A 21,857-nucleotide genomic window follows, 5' to 3' on the forward strand; every position below is an offset into this window, starting at 1 on the left:
AAGTGCTGTGAGACCCAAATGACTGAATGGAGACCAAACCAAACAGGACTCAGTCCTTACACCTAAAGAATGAATGTCTAACTGGGGAGCTAGGGAGAGGGAGCAGAGACAAGATTGAAGACACTGTCCATTTTCCTAGTTTTTCTGAGGAATTTAATCTATTTTTGACTTCTGCCAAACTCCTCTGTAGGTATTTGGAATCCAAGGAGGGTGGGCAGGAATTGTCTGGCTAGAGCTGCTCTCACAGCTACACAGATATCTGTTCAAAACCTGCTCATTCCCATCCATCCTTTTGCTCTGTCATGTGAAGAGAAACAAAGCTTTTCATTCAACAACTCAGGCATGAGATGACACTTCCTTTCATAACTGGGAGAATACATGTATTCCCTCCAAGGCATCCACTCCCTGATTTCAGTTCAGAATTAAGAGCCAGAACAACACCCCAAACCAGCTCTAACAAGGGACAAGGCAAGGAAATATCTTCAATTTCATTTAATCTATATTTAGGACTTATATTGTAAGAACTCTTCCAAAACACATCTGAGCTGCCAAAGGCTTCAGAAAGGACTTAACATATTCCTTGTCAGGCTGCTTTGGTGGGTAAGGCACTTCCAAAAAGGTCAGGAACCAAATGTGTGAGGTGAACAGGACAGGTAAATAAACAGCTGAGTCTTTTTTAAGCCAGAGTTTTTCTACATCCTCCATAGTCATCTCTGGGTTAGAATGCAGTGAAAGGAAAGTAAATTGCTCCATTTTTCACACGTGCTTTGGGGGAATTCATGCTGACAGTCAGACACCCAGACTTTCCTTTGAGGTCTCTCACCTCGCTCAGGTTTTTCAGTCCTGATGTGAGATGAGCTTTGGATATTTGAAGTCAATATATTGAAATCCAGAGAAAGTTGAGAAATGTATCCCCAGCCCAGGTGCTGACCCACCCACCAGGCACTTTCCCAGTCCTAATGAACAAAGCAGGATCTGCCCCACAAACCTGTGGATGAGGTTGGTCAGGGGCTCAATCAGCTTCTTGCCCAGCCTTGGTTCTAATGGAGTAAGAGCACCAAACTATTCAAAGAGAAGCGCAGACGAGAAAGGGATTTAATAACTGCTTTTAAACAGCATCCAAATGTTATGTAAATTGCTGGATGCAATTGCAGCTCACTGTATTTAAACCAAGTTCTATCAACATAGTTTTTCCCTTTGGTTACATTCACAAGCATCAGAAAATATTCCTGGTTTCTTTTTATTCAGAGTTGCTGGTAACCACACCTCCCACCAAGAAAGCCATTTTCACACCCAAGGTGATTTAATGAGAACTCCAATTCTAAAAAGCAAAAGCAGAATACTTGCCAGTTTTATAATCTTAATGAGAACCCAATTATTGGTTGATGAAGTCATCAACTTGAAAAAGAGTGGAGCGAGGGACAGGTAGTTTTTGGGATTGCGTCGAGCCAGCTCACAAATCACATTTACTGCAGCAGACTGCACACCTGGGAAAACAGGGAAAAGCAGGAATCTCAGCAGGGCCTTAACTGTAATGGAAATTTGTGGTGCAGATCCCCCAGAGCAGAAGCAGCTGAAGGTTCAGACCTGTGTGTCTGATGCTTTGGCCTCATTCCCAACTGAGGCACTGAAGTAAGGACAAGAATGCACAAGCAAACTGGGAAAGGATTTTATTTAATTCTGGCTATTTTCTAATGTATCAGAAAGCTGGGTGTCTGCTTTGGGTCCAGTGTGAGGAAAAGCAGGACACTGCCACATCCCTCCCCTCAGCTGTGGGTAGCTGGTTGTGGGACACAAACAGCACCATCAATAATCACCCTCCAGAAAGCTTCCAAATACTGCTGCTTCTTCAAAATGTATTATTTAGACATGTTTAAATACAACACGATAATAATGATTCCTTAAACAACAATCTGACTGGACAAGTTCATTCCCTTCTCATTGCTCATCTTTTAAATGGACTGTTCTCAGATTGGAATGTTTTAGTCTGGACAGGCTGGGTGTCCCAGCAGAGAGCAGAACTTTTCTCCAATAAAGTCTATCAGGGATTTTTTATCTCTGTTTGCAGGTGAGGGATGTGTGTGTTTTGCTTTCTTTAAAAATACTGTCCCTGGAAGGTGTATTTTCCATGCCCACAATAAATTAGTCCAATATGTGCAATTAAATTTCTCCCTCTAAATGCAGACACAAATCAAGTGGAGATCCCAGAAATACATCACACACAGAATTCCTATAACAAGTGGGGATCCCTGGGCTGCATCACACACAGAGTTCCTGGAACATGTGTTTTGGTGCACTGAGGGAGCACCAGCACCTCCCAAAGACTGAGTAAAACTGTGAATATGATATAGGGCAACTGCAAATTTCCTGTGCTGCTGCTGGACTGCAAAGACATTTCTGAGGGGCCCAAACAGCAGTATGGACTCAAAGTTTAAACTAAAAATAAATTTAAAAATGTACTAACTGATGTAAAATTATTTTAAGTATGTCCATTGCAAGCCAGTAGCTGCAGTTTTGTAAAAGAGCACAGGAAACAATAACAAAACCCTAAACCCTGAGATCAACTGAAGCATTTTTAAGTCAAGTTTAGTAAGCAACAAAACAGGAACCATTAAGCTGCTTTGTCCCATTAAGGTTTAATCCACTGATACAGTTTGAGTAGCTCTGGGTTTGAAGAACTGGGCATTTAAAGGATGTATTTTTAATACGGCAACATCTGTCAGAACTCTGCTGGGCTCATCTACCCCCAGAGTCAGGTGAACCAGTGCCCAAAAGATGATCACTGCATCTCTCACGTAGCCTCCTCTCCACAAGCTCTACAAGCACACGTGTGGGAGCAGAAGGAATTCCCTAATTCCACTCACCGGGATCCGGATCTTCGAGTTTCTCTTTAAGGCGAGGAAATGCAGGCCGGAGGGACTCGGGGTACTTGAGGAACACCTTGTACATGATCAGCACTGCCTTCTTCCTGATGTAAGGCTTGGTGTGAGACATCTGGCAAGGAAACAACGCAGTCAGGCTCTGAGAAACTCTGTGGCTCCAGAGCTCTTGCAGGTCCTTACGCTCACATCACCCTGGAGAACTCTGTGACTCCAAAGTTCTTGCTGGGATGCTCGACTGCTCTTTGAAAACTCAGAGCCAAATACTGTTGTTCAGCACCAAAACTAACAAATATTTCAAGTTGATCCTCTGGAACTAAGTCTGCAAATGCTCCCCAAAATCCCCACAAGAAAAGCAACAGTTTTCACACATATCAGTTCTAAATTTAACAGATATTTACCAAATTTGAACAATTTCATATTCTTTTATTACAGGGAAAAGTCATTTCAATCTTATCCACTCACCAGAGTCATGATGTCATTTGCCAAGTCCCTGGCAAGATCTGGAGTAACAAAACAGGACAAGCCAGTCAGTGCAACTCCAGTATCATACTGGTTAGGGCTACTCAGATCCTAAAAAAGGAAAAACAGGCTCAAAAATTTAAGATCACACAGGACGTTGAGAAACAATTTTCTCAGACCACTTTTAGTCACTCAACACAAATGAGGCAGAGCTTCTGCTTCACAGCATTATTCATATCAACCCCTAACACCTGCTAAAACACAGCCAGCCTGGGGTTTAATAATGGGCATGAGGAACCATAATTAAACAAGAGATGGACGATTGCAACATAAAAGCAATTAGAGAGATGGTACCTTGGTGGGATTTTAGGAATGGAAGTAATTTTTAAACAGTCATGACATGATCACCAACATGGTTAAAGTCCTAAAAAATTGGTATTAAACACTAACCCTGCTAAGACAAAGCCCAACTGTCACCAACTTGGCTGGGAACAGGCACTGTTGGTGAGTGCTCACCAGCTTAATCTGTTAGAGAAATGAGATTATTTCCCTTCCAAGCTGCTGGCAGCACCCACAACTTCCAGCCCACAAAGACATGGCACAAGTCAGGGTGTGGAACAAGTTTCCTTGGACCTATTTGTAGTCAGCATCCTACTCAGTCCTCCATAATCCTTCAGGTCTTTGTGAGCTTCAGACACTGAACATTAATATTTCTCTCTGGGTATGTTCAGCACAGATTACAAACCCAGAGCATCCCAGGATCACTCCTGCACTGCAGCTATTAGGGAACAGGAACCTGGGGGGAACTGCACAGAGCATTCCCATATGGACTGCCAGAATTAACTGCCCAGATCCACATGGACACAGAGGCAGCTCCAGGAGAGCTAAACATAGTCAGGCCTTTGGGGTTCTGTGCCATTTGCATCTCATTTAAAAACCTGCTGCAGGTGGTGGGGAATTAGATTCTACTTTAAGAATAATGAAATCTGCTGCTAAAGGAGCAAGAAACAGCAATTCATCCTGGCTTTAATGTATTTTGAGAACTGATAAAGCCTTAAAATATAAACTTGGGGGATCAATGAAGCATGAAAGGGCATAAAAAAAAGATGCTTTTAAGAAAAAACTCAAGCACAAAGTGGAAGAAGTAGCCAAGCAAGTGACTGAAATTCAGTAAAGTCAAGTCTCCATAATCAAGAAAATGGAGGGACATTCATATGCACTAGTTCTTTAGGGAAGATACTGGATAACATCCCACCGATCTTTTTTAAGCAAGTAAAAGACATTTTGGCTCCCTAGATGGTAAAAATCCAGGCACAGCTTGTACTGGATCAGTCAAGTTTTAAAGCAGTGATATTTAAAAAAAAAAAAAAAAATGGAACTTAAGAGCTTTAAAAACAATTGTGATCTGAGGAGTGGGAAAATTATGCTGTAAGCCAGTAAGTCTGAAAAAAATCAGGTGATAAAGCTCTGTGAAAATGAATACAACACTTGGGTACACGAATACAGAACTTTACATACATTCTGCACCATTTTTACCCCCAACTGTACCAAAGAAGCCAAAGTCTGATCTGTTATACCAGGAGAAAGCAGCCCTCACAAGTAGAAATTTTGTGGAGCTGGTGAGTGCTCCTTTTCCTTCAGCAATGGGGACATTTTTCCTACCCATTACATTCTCCCAAGGGCTGCCTGAGAGATCAGTGAACGTAACAAAGTTCTTGCTGTCACCACTGTCTGTGCTGAACAGACACAGAGATGGAATGAGACAGCACCAGGGAGGCCTGGGGGGCTCCTGAGGGTTTCAGTAATCCCTCAGCCTGTGCAATGAGAGCAGACTGGAAATCAAGAACTCTACTTAAACACCTCTACGTTCCTGAAAGAGAAATACTTGTACAGATGCAAAAATACAAGCGGGGAGAGAGTGTAACAAAACAAAATGAACTGAAGCAAAACATTTACCTTTCGGATCTGATTAGTTGTCAACATGATGACATCAGTCCCTTCATGAAAGCACTGGGAGGCAGCCAGGTAACCAATGCGCTGGGCAAGGGCAGGAAGGGAAACACAGCCTTATTTTAGAGTCAGTTTACACAATGTGTAGGCAAAAACCAACTGGTAGCTTTATAAGCAATGTTAAAAATATGAACCAATAGGTTTGTGTAACAGAAAAGGCATGACAGGGTTTTCTAGGAAAGGGGAAAGGATAATCTCAGACAAGTAACATCTCTAGTGATAATACATCTGTTTGAGGGATAACAAAACCACCTTCACCTTCCTTGTTTCTCTACAACACACAGGTTCAATGACCACGAAGATGTAGAAATAAGGTAGGACTGTCTACCACATTTACTTTGTGTTGACTCCTGACTTTCAGGGACTTAAGCCCAATTTGGAAATTATTCCTTAGGAAGCAACATTCCACCCTGTTTGGTGAAAAAGCATGAAACAAATCGTTCAAGAAAAATTATAAAGCTATTACAAAATAAAACATATCTGCTACAGGAACCTCAGGTGGTGTTCACACAAAAATACCCTGTTTTTTTCCACTAAAAGAATCTGAGAGCTGTTGTCAAACACCCGGTAGAAGCAGCCCGGAGCAGCAGCCCAAGGATTCCCCACTGACTAGAAGGACACCCAGTCAAGAAGCAGCCTGGCCCTCCCTGACAGCTGCAGGGACAGAGAACTCACCTTGAATGTAAACTTGGATGCACTCATGACTTCAATGATGTTGAAAGCAGCCCAGCTGATGTCATAACCCAGCATCTGTAACTGTGAGCAGAGAAACCAAGAGAACAAACTTCTTAAACCAGGGACTTGGAAACAGGTCAGGATACCTCTCAAAACTGGAGATGTAACAAGAGGCTGAAAATAATATTACATGACATCTCCAGCTTATGAGTAATATTACATTCTACAGCATTCACAGGAAATGAAAGACGTCTCAAAGTTCCACCAGAAACAAGTTTTAAACAGTCTGCATTAATTTCAGAGGTTGTGGTTGCCCCATCCCTGGAAGTGTCCAAGGCCACGTTGGACAGGGCTTGGAGGAACCCGGTCTGGTGGAAGGTGTCCCTGCCCATGGCAGGGGGTGGCACTGGATGGGCTTTGAGGTCCCTTCCAACCCAAACCAGTCTGGGATTCTATGATATACAGTTATACAAGCATTGGTGTGAAGGGTTTGCTTTCTGGATTTTTTTTTTTAAATAAAAACCAGAACATAACTCTTTACCATCATTTTTGTCTTCTCCATATCAAAGGACCGAGCAAGGAGAAACAAAACCAGTTTCAAGTGCTCATGGCACCATGTGATAAGAAACAACCCAGTCTAAAACAACCTTTTTTTAGAATTGTTTTAATTTTAAATCAGGTTTGCTCCTTGATCCATCACAGTAAAATCCAATTGTACCAAACAGAACAGGAACATGCAGTCTCTGACGTCAGACCTGTGGAGTGTTGTCCCTGCACTCCGACAGCCTGAGGAGAGCAGGCCCTGGCATCCCAGACTGGCTGCAGGGCAGCACAAACCCAGCTGCCAGTCCCTGGGATGCCAGCAAGGCACTCACATAGGTCAGTTTGCAGACGGCGTTGGCCTTCACCGCGATGTTGTCCTGCTTCAGCTCCTGCTTGATCTCATCGATGCACTGCGAGATGTATTTGGCCTGAGGAAAACAAACAAACGAGCAAACGTGGGTTCCTTTACCAGCTCTGGAGAGGGGAGAAGCAGCAGAACCCAGCACCTGCAAGCACCAAATCTCACACTCACACACAATTCAGCACACACTCAGTTCTGATGGAACTACTTGTTAAAAAGAACCATCACAATTCTGTGACCAAACCAAAAGTGCACTGAGCCCTTTCTTTGGTGGTTTCCCTTCTCCTCCCCCTCCTTCACAATTACACTGCTCAGTCCAGAGCTCTGGATTCCAAAATTTGCAAAAATAAAGTTGTTCATGGGAGATTTGAGCACCAGGGGTCTGAACAAAGCCCAGTTCACCATTCCTGGAATGCTCCCTCACCCCTGTGGGATGCCAGAGAACCTGCTCACTACGTGACTAGAAAGAACTGTGTCAAATGCTATTAATAAGCCACACATTCCAGGTGACTGAGGAAGATATGCTGAGGTACTCCACTTTTGGGCACCCTGCACATGATGGTACTGCAGGGGTGCACCCACAACCATCCTCCTGCCTGAAGGGATAAAGGTGCTCCTTGCCTTCCCCCCAGCCCTGAAGCTCCATGGAAAGTCATGAACCACACCCAGTTCATCTTAGTTGAGCCCTTTTGCCATTTACTCATTTTGATAATAACAGTTATTTGTATGAATTTCTCAGCAATTCAAAGAGCCAAATGTCACAATGTTTACACTTAAATATTGGTCCTTTGTGTCTTTCCAAACAATCAGATCTGTGTTTGTGGGAAGGATGTGGCAAACGTGGGATTTAAAAATATCTGCACAAATTTTACTTTATAAGCAGGGTTAGCTCAGCCAGAGATTCTTCCAGTTCACAATTAATTATGATTTAAGTGCTGAAGGTATCTGCTACAGAAAACATGAAAATTGAAATGCAGAGAAATAATCTCTTCTGAAAGCCACGTATGCACCAGGGCATTTCACATTCCACACAAATAAATTAACTGCCAGAGGAACCAGGTCAGAGACAGATTACCTAATTCCCAAATAAAACCCTGCCTGAACACCACTACCTTCCACCAAAAGATATTTTCAACATAGAAGTTGACTGGCCTGAAGAAATGTCAGGTATTCCTAAATGCCTGTATATGGGATAGAAATAGTATCTTTGCAATGGGAATTTTCACGTAAAGGGAGGGCACTGGAAACACCAAACAACCCTTTTCTCTACACGATTCCCACCTGTCCTCCTGGATACAGGTGAGTGGATCACACCTGCCAAGAATGGGGATTGCCCCCAAATGCTTAACAATGTCCAGGGGACTTCATCCAGAAGCAGAAGATTTGGGATCCTAAACCTGAAAGCGATTCAGGTCCAGACAATTCACACAGGACTTTAAACTCTTGAGCTTAAACTACAAAAACTTGAGAGTAGAAAATAAATACTTGAACAAAGATGCTGAAAGAGGGACTTACAAAACATGCAACTGATCCTCAAACACATTGTACCTGGCCTTGAATATTTTATGCTCCCAGAAGAACATGCTGGAACAGTGTCACAGAATCCTCCTCGTGTGGATCTTGTTGCCACATCCCGGGCAGCGAGGCCAGCACTGGATCTCAGTGCACAACACTGACACAGGGGCTCAGTCCTCCTGTCCATTATCAGAAAGCCTCACTGTCTTTTCCCACTGGATCTATCCCCAAACTATTCAAATATGAGTTTAAGCTTCCTGGCAGCTTCTTTGGAGGTGAACAGAAACCACTGTGTGAGCAGGGAGGGGAAATAAAGATAACTAGATACAGAAAAGTTCAGTAGTGTGCAGCCTGGCACAGTGGAGTCACAGCCCCAGCATCCCCCAGACAAATCCCTGCCTACCCGTCAGTCCAACTTCTGCAAAAGTACATTACAGAACTCACAATCAGATCTGAGACCACAAAAAAAAGGGATTATGAAGAGCAGAAAGAAGTCCTTCCAAAACAGCTGTACTTCAAATCCCAAACCACTACAAGGAATGACAGCCCCTATATATAGAAAGCTTTATAGGATCAGCAGGTATTAACTTTTTGTTAATCTGGTGGAGCAGCACTGCCCTGAGTGAGCAATATGAGGAAAACTGATCTATTTAGTCTCCCACTCAAATGTGAAGCCCAATCACCACACCCAGCCAGATTTAACTCCCCCATGAGCACGGAGGGAACACAGAGGCGTGAGAGGATCCTCAGTGAGGCTCTGCCTCATGGAACTGCTGCCCTCGGCACAGCACCAGGCACGACCTGCACCAAAGCACTTCCCACTGACTGACCCACACCCTCAGGCCCCACTGCAGCTCCTGGGTGGGGTCAGATCACCCCGGAAAAGGGAGAACAACCACCAATGCAATGAAGCGTTTGGGAGAACCCCCTACACACACACAGTTACATACTGAAGCAGGACAGAATCAGGACATCCTTCCCAGCATTGATTGTTTCTGCATAAATCCTTCTAATATAGGAATTTCCTGGTGTGGTAATTAAAAATAAATATTTCCCAGAATATCACTGGCTCAGTTTTTCCTTAAATGGTTTTGAAGTCCCATGAATCACAGAATCATTAAGGCTGGAAAAGACCTCTAAGATCACCACATCCAATGCTTGTTACTGTTCAGCACTAACCCCTGTCCCCAAGGGCCACATCCACATGATGTCTGAACACTCCCCGGGGTGGTGACTCCACCACTGCCCTGGGCAGCTGTGCCAGTGCCTGACCACCCTTTCCACTAAGAAATATTCCCTAATATCCAATCTAAACCTCCCCTGGCGTAACTTGAGGCTGTTCCCTCTCCTCCTGTCCCTTGTTCCCTGGCAGCAGAGCCCGACCCCCCCCAGCTCCCCCCTCCTGTCAGGGGGTTGCAGAGCCAGAAGGTCCCCCCTGAGCCTCCTTTTCTCCAGGCTGAGCCCCCCAGTTCCCTCAGCTGCTCCAGCCCCTTCCCAGCTCCATTCCCTTCCCTGGACATGTTCCAGCCCCTCAATGTCATGAGGGGCCCAGAACTGACTCCAGGTACAGCCTCACCTCATCGTTTATACTCACAATATTCATTATATTATCAATATATTTCTTAACTATTAATTCGTTACTAAGCCTGTGACACTGTAATTTGAAGTCTCCTCACACATTCTGGCCAGGGGACTGGGGAGCTCCTGAGTGCCAGCATTTACAGCCCTCTGGCCGTGCCCAGCCAGCCAGCTGAGGGAGTGAGGCAGCTTTTCACTGCGGTGTGAGGACCAGCAGAGCCATCAGGCACAAGGCCGGCAGCAGGGGCAGAGCTGGAGGGCTCTGAGAGCACAGCGGAAGGAGCTGAGAGGAGCTCTTTTATTCCTGCTCTGCTGCCAAGTGGGAAAGGAGCCTTTCCAGCTCGGTGGAAAAGGCTCCTTAATGAAATGCTATAGCAACCACTCGGTGATTGTTCTCACTGCCATCCCTCCAAGCAGGAGCAGCCCAGCTAAACCCCAGTACAGCTGCAGATGGGAGCTGAGATTACTCAACAAAGCTGAGCAAACAGCACGGCCACAACTGCACTGCTCAGTGCATTCCACCCAAGAGATGCTGTAGGCATTTTATCACCATTAACAAGATACAGAAGCTGTTTTTAAAATAAGTCCAAATTCCTCAAGAATTCCAAGATCTCACCTTGAAAACATGTGCATTTAAATGAGTGTGAGTGCTAAAATAAAAAGGAAGGTATCATGAATCAAAGACACAGTCCCTTTGAAATGAAGGGAAAGTGGGTCATGGTAAGAAGCCAAAATGTCACTTTACAGGATTTTTCATTTCCCAAGCCATGTTTTTTGAATTAACTTTGAAAAACACTAAAACCTTATTCCAAGCTCGGGCCAAGACAGAACCTGGAGTTTACTGACAATTTCAGAGACATTCAGGAAAGACTCAATTTTTTCAAGCAATATGTGAACCAAGTTAAAAATCCCTAATCTGAACAACAATTACATTCCTAGGAAATGTGACTGTCCATGCTGTCCTTCCACCAGCTCATGAGAAGACACTGAAGTTGGAATGGAGATCACTGCAGAACCTTTCCTGCCCACTCAGGGTTACAGTCCAGCAAACCAAATGCACTTGATTTGAGAGTCAAACCTGTCACTCACTGCAACAGCCCTTCCAACCCAGATGGAAGAGCAAAATGTCAGTAAATATTATCCTCCTTTCTCTTGCTCTTTCAGGGTTAAATACAGTGTTTTAAGGAAAGGATTATTAACAGTGAATGCCACAACAAGTAAGGTATTTTCCAATGTAAACGTGTAATTACACCATTCTAAACCATAAAAGTTTGGAACAATTAGAACATAAAATTAAATAACAAGCATAAAATATGACGTTTCTTTTGTTTTAAACACTGTAGGATTTATCAGTTTTTGGTAGGACTTTGAAATGAACTCCATGAAATCACGCTGAGCACAAGCACATGATGATCTCACATGAGAGGAAGATCAACTTCCAGGAAACCAGCAACAACCACCCCTCCTTTTTCTCTCTTCTTTCTCTTTGTAATAACCTTAAGAAACATTACCTGTGGGACATGGGCCATGTGACATGACCAGGATGCTTCACACCAAAGGCAGTTACACCCCAGACTGGAGGTGTAACTTCACCTGGAGGTGAAGCAACTTTCAAAACTCGTTCGTGCCTCAGGCAGATCCTGTTACAGCTCAGCACAGCTCAGCTGCCAGCTCCTGCCTCCGGAAGAAGGCTGGGAAGAAATACAGATCACTTGCCAGGCTTCTATCAGGCCCCCCAAAAGCAGCACTTCATGCCAAATACCACTGAACTAGTCAGAATGTCTATACTTTGTGCTTGCAGTCCCTGGACATGAGCACTGTACCACGACAGCACAGAACTGATCAACTGAACAGCCAAGAGCATGAAAAAGCAAAAGGTGTTGCTTTCCACTCACTGGAAAGCATCAGAAATCAACATATTAGATGTTAAGTGAAAATATTACATTGCTTAAATATTGTAGGAAAAGCTCTTCGGAAAAGTAACAAGATCCTTTGTTAAGATTTCTCCATGGTGGGTAGGAAGAGAATTCCAAGGGTGCTCCCACACACTCCTCAGCCTCACTCCAGCAGAGCCATGGACCAGGCAGAGCAGATGAGAACAGCCCAGAGCACGAGCAGTGAGTGGGAAAGTGCACTGAGCTCATTCCAGCCAAAGTCCAGCAGTGCAGAGGGCACCGAGTGCAAGAGCGAGCTCAGGAAACACATTACAACTTGGAAGGCACCTTCCTAAAGCCAAGCTTATCTTTCACTCAGCTGCTGATAAACAGCGTGGCTGTACATGTTCGAACATGACTTTGTCCTTGCTCCCCAGCTTTCCAGGGATTTATTCACCCATCCTGAGGTAAGGATGCCAGACAATGTGCTGTTCTCCTGGGTGACGCACCCTGGAAGCACCAGGGTGAGCCTCTGCTGGGCCATTTGCAGCAGACTTCTTTCTATATTATTTATTAGAAACATGATGCATTACCCAGTGCCCCTTGTCCATTCCAACCACAGCGAGATCACAAGGCTCCTTGGCCAAACAACACTGAGGAAGAAATGCAAAAGGCCAATTTACAGTTTTTTGTTTTCCTTATGTTTGCTGGAGTTATACATACCAACTGAAACCTGCCATGATGCATCCTAAACCGACCCATGAACCAAGAAAAAACTTTGATCCAGAGAGATGCTGTGCAAGAGCTGTGCACCAGTTTCAGAGCAGATACCAAATCCAGACCAGCCACCACAGCCCCTTAAGGCACCACAAAACCACAGGTGACCTTCTGAACAGGTACATAACACAAGGGTTTCAGGGAAGAAACAGCTGCTTGTCCAAAGTGAACCCAAGCCAGACCCAGGCCAGCACATGCACCCAGACAGGTTGAGCACGGCAGCACCAGTCGCATTCCTGGAGCACTGGGGTGTTTCAGCAATTCCCCATGGAAAGCTGCTTTTGGGTGGTCTATGGAATCCCAGAACAGGTCAGGCTGGAAGGGACCAGTGTGCATCACCTGGTCCCACCTCCTGCTCCAGTAGGGTCACCCCAGAGCACATGAACTGTGTTCTGGAATATTCCCAGTGAGGGACACTCCACCCCTCCCTGGGCAGCCTGTTCAGAGCTCGGTCACTCACAGGGAAGAAGTTCTCCCTCATGTCCAGCTGCAACCTCCTGGGCATCAGCTCCTGCCCGTTCCTCTCGTGCCATTGCTGGGCCCCCCGAGCAGAGCCTGGTCCGTCCTCTGCCCCCTCCCTGCAGCCCCTGACACACCCTGGGGAGGGCCCCTCCCAGTCTGCTCTGGATGCTGAGCAGCCCCAGCTCCCTCAGCCTTTCCTCAGGAGAGACATGCTCCAGGCCAAAGGTAATTCAGTGTTTCACACAAAAAAGGATTTCAGAGCCATCCTGACCCCTCACAGGCAGGTTTGGCCAAGGTGTCAACAGTGAAGGGGGAACCAGCAACCCCCAAACCCTGGTGTGAATCAGCAAACAGGTACCAGCAGCAGGGTCTGGAGATGGCCCTTAATTATCTCCAGAATGATCAGTCCCTTAATATAAATACATGTCCCATCTGATCACAGCATTTGTTAATTTAATTGCAGCAATTAAACAAATCCTCGGGGCCCTCTGCTGCCTAAACCATATCCAAGCAGACAACTTTTAAGAGAACTGCATCAGATAAAAGTGCAAATACAAGATGTACTCAAAGTTTTATTTTTACCTTACTTTGCAAAAAGCTCTGCAAGTGTTTTTACAGTAGATTTTCCAACTTGCTCATTCCAGACATCCCTCTGTGCAGTTTCAGGCTCTGGTAAAGTCAGGCTTCATTACAAGCACGTGCTTTGTTGGATGCATAGGAAACAGTCACTTCCTCCTAGGGAACTAAAGTATCTATTGTTGCAGAGACTCAGTTGACTGGCATTAGTTCAGAGGGAAACATCACAAAAAGAGATGCTTAATGATGTACTAATACTATGTAAAAATGGAACACTGAAAAATCACAAAGCTGTAACAGCCATGAGAACTTTACAGTTATAGAAAGTAAGGAGGATAATGAAGAAAAACACTGTTGGTGCCCATTGCCGACTTAAATTCAGCACAAATATTTGTGTAATTAAAGTAAGTTTGTTCACTCCTCCCTGCTGTACAATCACACCATTCTTTCCAAACAAAGGTACACTCTCCAGGCTGGAGCTGACTCAGTGATAGCTTGGAATGATGGATTTTATACAGCCCTGCCATGAAGACTGAGCCAACCAGGAGAAAGTTCCAACACTCCCACACTGACACCTCCCTCCATTTACACACCTTTTACCATGGGAATCTCTCCGTGGAAGTCCTCAGTTTTGAACATCTAGGTCACCACAGAAACAACAATATAAAAAGAAACAGTTAATTCAAAACCAGCACTGAACTCTGTGGTTTACAAACCCTGACGGCTCAGCAACTGAGGAGAGCTGGTATGACCCAAACATTCTTCCTGCCCAGTTACACTCAGGATTCAACAGGACTCACTTATTTGAGTTAATTCAGTTACTTTGAACATTTGCTTCTCATTTTAAAAAAGCACCACCTTTATGAGCTACTACCACCCCCACTAACCATGTTATTTTCTGCACCTTTTACCCTACTCCAATACCTTTATGCTTCCTGCCACCTGGATTTTAGCAGACTCCTCTTTAGAGTAGGAAGCATTTCAATGATCAGAGGCTTTTAATAACCTAAGGAACACAAACACTTCTTTGTAACTGGTCCCATGACTCTGTTCTGTCTGTAATGCTGCCCTTGCTGCTCTTTACACGGCACCAGGAACAGGACACATTATCAGGAACACTCCCAAGTGAAAAATCTAAAGGTACTCTCCCTACACAAGTGTATTCTCTAACCCACACTGTGGAGGAAGAGCTTTTTAGTCACTTGAGTGGCCACTGATGACAGGAAATCACAAAAGGCCCCATTTTCTGTACTCAGCACTGGGACCAAGATCTGCATCAAAAAGCAGCAAATAAACAAGTCTCTGAACACGATCACGGTGCAGAAATGGAATTTATATCTGTATTGTATTTTGATTTTTTGGGCTGTTCCTTTCCTGGCCCCACTAAAGGCACAGTGTATGGCCACTCCATTCCTTAGGTAGCAGAAAGCTCTTCCCCTGCCCTGGGCCTGCACAATATTTACTTCCACACGTCTGGATCATTTCAAACCCTCAGCAGAGACGGCTACAAAACAACCTGGACTGGGAACAAAGCTATTAGCCCCACTTATGCCACAGCCAATTAAGTAATATTTAATACAGGAGAAAGCAAGAAGCTAATGAAAGGCAGCACTAATGCAAAGCCTCAGCAGCTCCTGCAGGGGAACAGAGCCACGCCTTGGCTCGTGTTCCACGCTCCAGGCCCTGTCCCTGTGACACGGCAGGTGAGGCAGGACACTCACACACATCCCAGACTGGTTTTTCCCCCACCGGTGTGAGGTCCTTACCCAACCCTCTTTGTGTATTGTTTCTATTTCCGACTTTGTCTTTCCCAGTGATTCAAAGAATTAACAATAGCAACCCCAGAGCCACTCGAAAGTGGGTGGAATAATGAGCTCCCTTCAAAGATATTAACACACACACGCCACACAGTAACTGATGCTGCAGAGCCTCAAAGAGCCGTCTGTCAGCAGTGAACGGCACAGCCTCAGGCACCAACAGGCTTCTTAGCATTCCTCAAAATTCCCTGAGCATGTTCCATCCCACATCCCTTGCCATTAGATCCTAACACTCCCCCAGTGGCCGGGGCCCAGAAACCACAGCATTAGAAGGCCTTTGGCCTCGCTCATGACAGGCTGTGCCCAGACTTCTGTGACGTTCAAAGATTTCTCAAAGCTCCTCAAGACATCACTTCATCTGAGACATGTCAGAGGAGACAGAGGAGAAGCTGAAGTGTGCACTGGAGCACAGCAGCCCTTTATTTAGGGGAATAAGGGTTTTTAACAATGCAAGTCCCCTGTCCTTAGGTAACCTGCTGCCAGGTTGGGAAGCCCAGGCTGAGCAGTGAAACATTTCTCTTCAGCATTATATCCACGACTGACATGAATTTTTTTTCCAACCAGAAGCACGGATCGCTCCTTTCGCTCTTCCAACTTGCTTCTGTACAAAACAGCTTCCTAAATGTAAACCAGCAACAAGACACTTATCACCAAACACCACACAGAACAAAATGAATTTTTTAATATGCTTTTCCCTGAAAGGATCAATTAACAGAAACACAAAGGGCTGATCCTGGCACACAAAGCAGAGTCTGAGAGAAGAGGGAGGTGATTTTCTCAAGTTATGAGAGAAGTGCGCAGACATTTCATGCAGGACTTTTTTAATCCCTTCTCCCTCCAGAAGTGTCTTCCAGTAAATCAAAGACACCTGAAACAGAGGGCTATGGTCCGGACAGGACAAAGCACCTGATTAACATCTCTGTTTCTGTTCCTTTATCATTTCAGTTTTATAAAGGAGGCTCTCACCACAGCATCTGACAGGAGCTTCCTTGGTGGGAACAACCAATTTCTTAACTGCGAACACAAAACACTGTGCAAGAGCCAAACAGCATCACAGGATTATCCCACCCCTTATTTCACATTTAGGAGAACAGACAGCATCTATCAGTTTGGAATAACTTGGAAAAAATCCAGTATACTTCTAACAGCTTGGGGTTCAAGCTGAGTGTGCTGTGTAGCAGAACCATAAGGAGTAGGCACAAAGTGGGAGAAGTTACTCCATGGGGTACAAAACCATGAAAGACTCACAGCTTTCACAAGTAAAAGGATTCATTTTCCAAAAGAAAGGGAGAGAATGAGGTACTGGAAGTGAAAGTTGGGAGAACACAGCAGGATCAAGTTGTTCTTGGAATGTCTGGCTTTCCCTCAGACTTTGAACTGGCTCTGGGAAACACCACAGGGACTGAAGTGTTGGAAAGTAAACACGACGTGTCAAACCCGGGAAGGAGCTAATGCTGTTCTGCCACCTCATCCTTCCACTCGGCCCATGATGCAGCTCCAGTATTCCCTGGAAAACTGGAAAATGCACAGAGTAAGTCCGCCCAGAACAGTGACTGTGTTAACCACCTCATCCCTCTTACCTCACAGCCTTCAGCTGCAGTGGTTTAAACTCAAAGTAACTGGCTCAGCCTTGGATACAGACCAGGAAGGACAATGGGAATGCCTCTGACAGGGATTACGTCCTGCAGAGAGGCTGGGAGCTGCAGGCCAGGCAGCTCCAGCACCCTCAGCTCCTCTGTGAGCTGAGCAGGACACGGAATGTATCCATAAAGAGCTGTAGTCTCCCTTGGGTGTGAGATTTGGGGTCCCAGCAACACAGGGGGATTACAAACCCCAGAAGCAAGAGCACAGTGGGGCTGTCAAAGAGCTGCACCGAGGAACTCACGTGTGAGATGAGGGGAGAAGCACTTGGTCCATCCCCCAGTGCAAGCACAGCCTGGAAGGGACAGGGAAACACAAACCACTCACCTGCAGAGGGACCTGTGCAGGAAGGGGAAAGGAATAAACCTTCCTTGCCCACAAAGACAAGAGGGAAAAGTGATGGCAGATTTTTCCGTATGATTAAATTCCAAAAGACAAAACTCAACACCTATAAAATAACTAAATCAGAAACCAGAGCAAAAATCACACCTTCATTCTTTCTGTGCTGTTTTCATTTAACAACCACTGTCCTTTCCAGAGACAACAGAATAACTCTGTTGAGCTGAGACCAACAGCCAACGTCCTCCCCACCACACTGCTGTTTGTTTAAAACAAATTTACTGTTCTGAATAGGACAGACTGTGTGTCTTAAGCTTAAACACTTATCCTTGAGACACACAAATGTTGGTTGAACAACTACATTCAGTACTGGAGCAACATTTAATAGATACAATGAACAATGGAAGCACTGTAGGAGAAAGAGGAAGAATTTTTGCAGCTACTTCCTCCAAAGGATAATTCTGATTTTTAACATCACCTGAAAGTTAGCAGATGTCCCTGACCACTGCCTGGGAAGCATTTAATCCAGGCCCTAAAGCTCAACAGCAGGTTTTCCAGCTGAGCCAGGAAAAGGCACAGTCCTGTGCTGTTTGCAGCCACTCCCATGGAATTAAGCAAACTCTTTGAAGGATTCCCAACAGTCTGTGCCACAGAACACACACATTTCACCAGTGCAACATCTTAATGAGCTGAACACATCCTGAATTTGGGGGTTAATTTATGCTGTGCTCATGAGGATATAAAGGGAATTATCCCTACAGTTATCTATTTTGAAATCTTATCACTTCTACTCCAAATTAAAGAGTTTAAAATGTATTGTAACAGACAACACTTTTGCTCTGACGTCACAAAATCCCAGAATGTGAATATATTGAGTAACAACTTCCTTCAATACACAGAGCCCTATAAAATTATCCAAGGAGTGTTCTTTCCTTACTCCAAAGGACACCAAAGCCAATGTATTTTAACCATTTCTTGTCACAGACTGAAAACAAGCTCAGAGTGGCTCATGATGCACAGGAACCTGCTCATTCTGCACTTGTGCTCTTTAGGAAGTTGTTTGTCACAGAACTGTTTTACAAAGGAGAACAGCACATTCAATTCTTCTCAAAGAACTGGGGGCCACTGGTCCTGGACCAGCCTGGACCTTCATCAGGGGGATCCTCAGAGGTCTGAGAGTTGATGAAACATTTTCTGCCCTAAGCACAAAAGAATAAAGCAGGTTTACTAAAGCAGCACGACACACAAACTGCTGTGGGGAATGCTCATAGCAACACAGCTCACCAGGGCCAGGTTTGGGGAGAACATTAGACTCATAACAAATCCGTACAGAAATGGTTTTTCCACTTCTCTGTCATGTTTCCCACATTTTGCAGGGCAGTGTTTTCCTCTGCCACCAAACCAACACCCATAAATTTAACTTACACTAAAATAAACTTGATTCCATGATCCCGATGGGTCCCTTCCAACTCAGCATATTCTATAAAAAATAGAAGTTCCCAAGTGTAACAACACTTGTCCTGTGCATGAGGGACTTAAAAACCTTTTGAGCAGTCCAGAGATTTTGAAGTTCTATCTTGTGTTTCAGCCCAGCAGCATCAGCAATGAAAAAAAACTGTTTTCCAAGTATTTAATCTAGTTACATGTTCACAACTTTTCCAGATGCTTTGGACAGCTGATACCACTTGGATATTGTATTTGTATAAACACACATTGTAGTCTTATTCTTTCAGCCTGTTACTACCCAGAGCAACTCCCCGGACACCCCAGAAAAGCCCAACTGCTACAATAGACATAAAAAAGCTTCTCTCAGGTGGTGATTTACTTGAAGATGAACATCAGTGACATCCTCAGTGCCCTTTACCTCCCAGTCACCATGTGACACCTCACTGTGGAGTCTCACATAACACATTCTTGATGACTAATTATTTCACCTATACTAATTTCCTGATCACGTGCCTCTCATACATGAGGGATAACAGGCCAACACACCACACAACTGATTGCTGCTTAGAAAGAGCTCTGAGAGAAGGACATTTCAGTCAGAAGATGCACAACATGAATAACCTCAAATGAGCTCATGACTGAGCTCAGCTCTCCAGTAGATCAGCTTCATGATGAAGAATATATAGTTGCCTACACGTGACTGTAGGGCTGTGGAGAAAGGAATTCCTCTCTATTATTCCTCTATATTCTTCATGTACGTGTGTGTATGTGTACATATATATATATATATATATATATGTACATCAGGGATCTCAACCCCACAATACATACTAAATGGCAAGGCGAGCACTAAGCGTGACCCTCCCTTGTGAAGTTTCGTGCTCTCCTCCCAGCCTGTCCCTCCGTCCCCACACCCCGACGTCACCTTCCTCCTTCTGATTCCCGCTTCCCCCTTCCCCGAACCCACACACCCGCACCCCAGACACGGCCCTCCGGGTAGCGAGCGCGACACCCCCGGACCGGCCCTCACCTCGTCCTCCTTGTGGTTGCGGATACCGCGCACCAGGTCCTGCAGGTTCTTGTCAAACATGCGGTCGATGCTGCCCTTCACCATCTTCAGCGCCATGGCGGCGGCGGGGCCTGCGCCGGGCTGAGGGGGCCGGGCCCGGCCGGGGGTGGGGGGGGGGGGGGCCGCGGTGCTGCTGCCGCTCGGAGCCGGGTGCGAGCAGCCGTGCTGGACGCTCACATGCCGGGGGGCTCGGAAGGGCTCGTGGGCGCGGGCGGTGCAGCCCCGGCGGGCGGGAGGGCGGGCAGGGCAGGGGCGGCCCCGGCCGCGGGCGCAGCTCCGGGCGGCGCTGGGCTCCGGCGCCGACAAAATGGCGGCCGGTCAGCTGAGGGCGAGGCCACGCCCCCCGGTGCGGCCCCGCCCCCCCAGAGCGGCCCCGCCCCCCGCCGGCTCTGTCAGCCGCGCCGTGCTCTCTGCCCCCACGCACTCCACTCAGGCCGCGCCCACGCGTGTGGCCACGCCCCCAGCGGCCCCTGGCGCGCCCGCCCGGTTCGCCGATCTCCAGCCGCGCCCCCCGTACCCATGGACACGCCCCTGCTGCATGGACACGCCCCCCGGTTGGGCGGTCACGCCCTCTCGCCCCGCCCCTGCCGGCTCTGCCCGTCTCGCCCCCTCTCTAGACACGCCCCTGCCCGCCCTGGCCGCGCCCCTCTCTCACATGACCACGCCCCATAGTCCGAGAGCAGTCTGCTCAGCCCCGCCCACTCCAATTGGGTCACGCCCCCAAGTCATCATGACCACGCCCAAGCCCGACGGCCCCGCCCCAACACCTCCTGTCCATGGCCCCTGCCCGCATGGCCACGCCCCCATAGCCAGCCCTCCGCCTACACATCGCTCATCAGTCCCGCCCACTCCAATTAGGCCACGCCCAGCCCACCTGCCACGCCTTCGCATGATCACGTACCAGAGCCCACCTGGCCACGTCTCCTGCATGTATGACCACACCCCCCGAGCCTGCCCCGCCCACCGCTCCGATCTCCAGTCCCTCCCATTCTGACCATGCCACGCCCACTTCGCTCAGGCCCCCACCCACCGAAGGCACAAGGTCCGGGGGGTCCCGCCCTCCCATCCCATGAGATGGGAGTGACAGCAAACACCGACCTGTAAAGGAAAGCCCCAACACCCAGGAAGCGCTTGGAGTGTTTAATGACCTGCAGGACCTGCCAAGAGGCCCGTGGGGTCCTGGGCTGTGTGAGGAGGAGCGTTGGCAGAGGTCCTGCCCCTTCCTCAGCCCTGGGGGGCTCCCCAGAAGTGCTGTGTTCAGGTCTGGGCTCCTCTGGACAAGAAGGACATGAAGCTCCTGCAGCGAGTCCAGTGAAGGCTGTGAGGATGAGGAGGGGGACTGGAGCATCTCTCTCCTGAGGAAAGGCTGAGGGAGCTGGGGCTGCTCAGCAATCCAGAGCAGACTGGGAGGGCCCTCCCCAGGGTGTGTCAGGGGCTGCAGGGAGGGAGCAGAGGACGGACCAGGCTCTGCTCGGGGGACCCAGCAATGGCACGAGAGGAACGGCAGGAGCTGATGCCCAGGAGGTTGCAGCTGGACATGAGGGAGAACTTCTTCCCTGTGAGTGACCGAGCTCTGAACAGGCTGCCCAGGGAGGGGTGGAGTGTCCCTCACTGGGAATATTCCAGAACCCTCTGGACACAATCCTGTGCCGTGTGCTCCGGGATGGCCCTGCTGGAGCAGGGAGGTGGGACCAGGAGACCCACAGTGGTCTCCTCCAGCCTGACCCATCCTGGGGTTCTGGGATTCATCCCCACCCGTCACTGCTGCCCTTGGCCCCGCAGGTCCCTCCCTGGGGACATGGAGCCCTCCATGGGGATGGGATCCTTCCATGG

The 21,857-nt window shown here is 47.0% G+C and overlaps 1 protein-coding gene across 1 annotated transcript in view; it reads right to left on the minus strand.

Moving 5' to 3' along the window:
• AP3D1 (adaptor related protein complex 3 subunit delta 1) overlaps positions 1-20,253 on the minus strand; it is a 42,552-nt gene extending 22,299 nt beyond the window's left edge. The window contains exons 1-8 of the mRNA XM_032711938.1: positions 19,986-20,253; positions 6,902-6,997; positions 6,027-6,107; positions 5,298-5,378; positions 3,345-3,452; positions 2,865-2,994; positions 1,348-1,487; positions 989-1,062 (exon numbers count right to left, since the gene is read on the minus strand). Of these exons, the coding sequence (XP_032567829.1) occupies positions 989-1,062; positions 1,348-1,487; positions 2,865-2,994; positions 3,345-3,452; positions 5,298-5,378; positions 6,027-6,107; positions 6,902-6,997; positions 19,986-20,081 (806 nt within the window). The 5' untranslated portion in view covers positions 20,082-20,253. The remainder of the gene's footprint in view (positions 1-988; positions 1,063-1,347; positions 1,488-2,864; positions 2,995-3,344; positions 3,453-5,297; positions 5,379-6,026; positions 6,108-6,901; positions 6,998-19,985) is intronic.
• Between the last annotated feature and the right edge of the window lie 1,604 nt (positions 20,254-21,857).

This window comes from Chiroxiphia lanceolata, chromosome 27 (genome assembly GCF_009829145.1).
Source record: "Chiroxiphia lanceolata isolate bChiLan1 chromosome 27, bChiLan1.pri, whole genome shotgun sequence".
Classification (NCBI taxonomy): domain Eukaryota; kingdom Metazoa; phylum Chordata; class Aves; order Passeriformes; family Pipridae; genus Chiroxiphia; species Chiroxiphia lanceolata.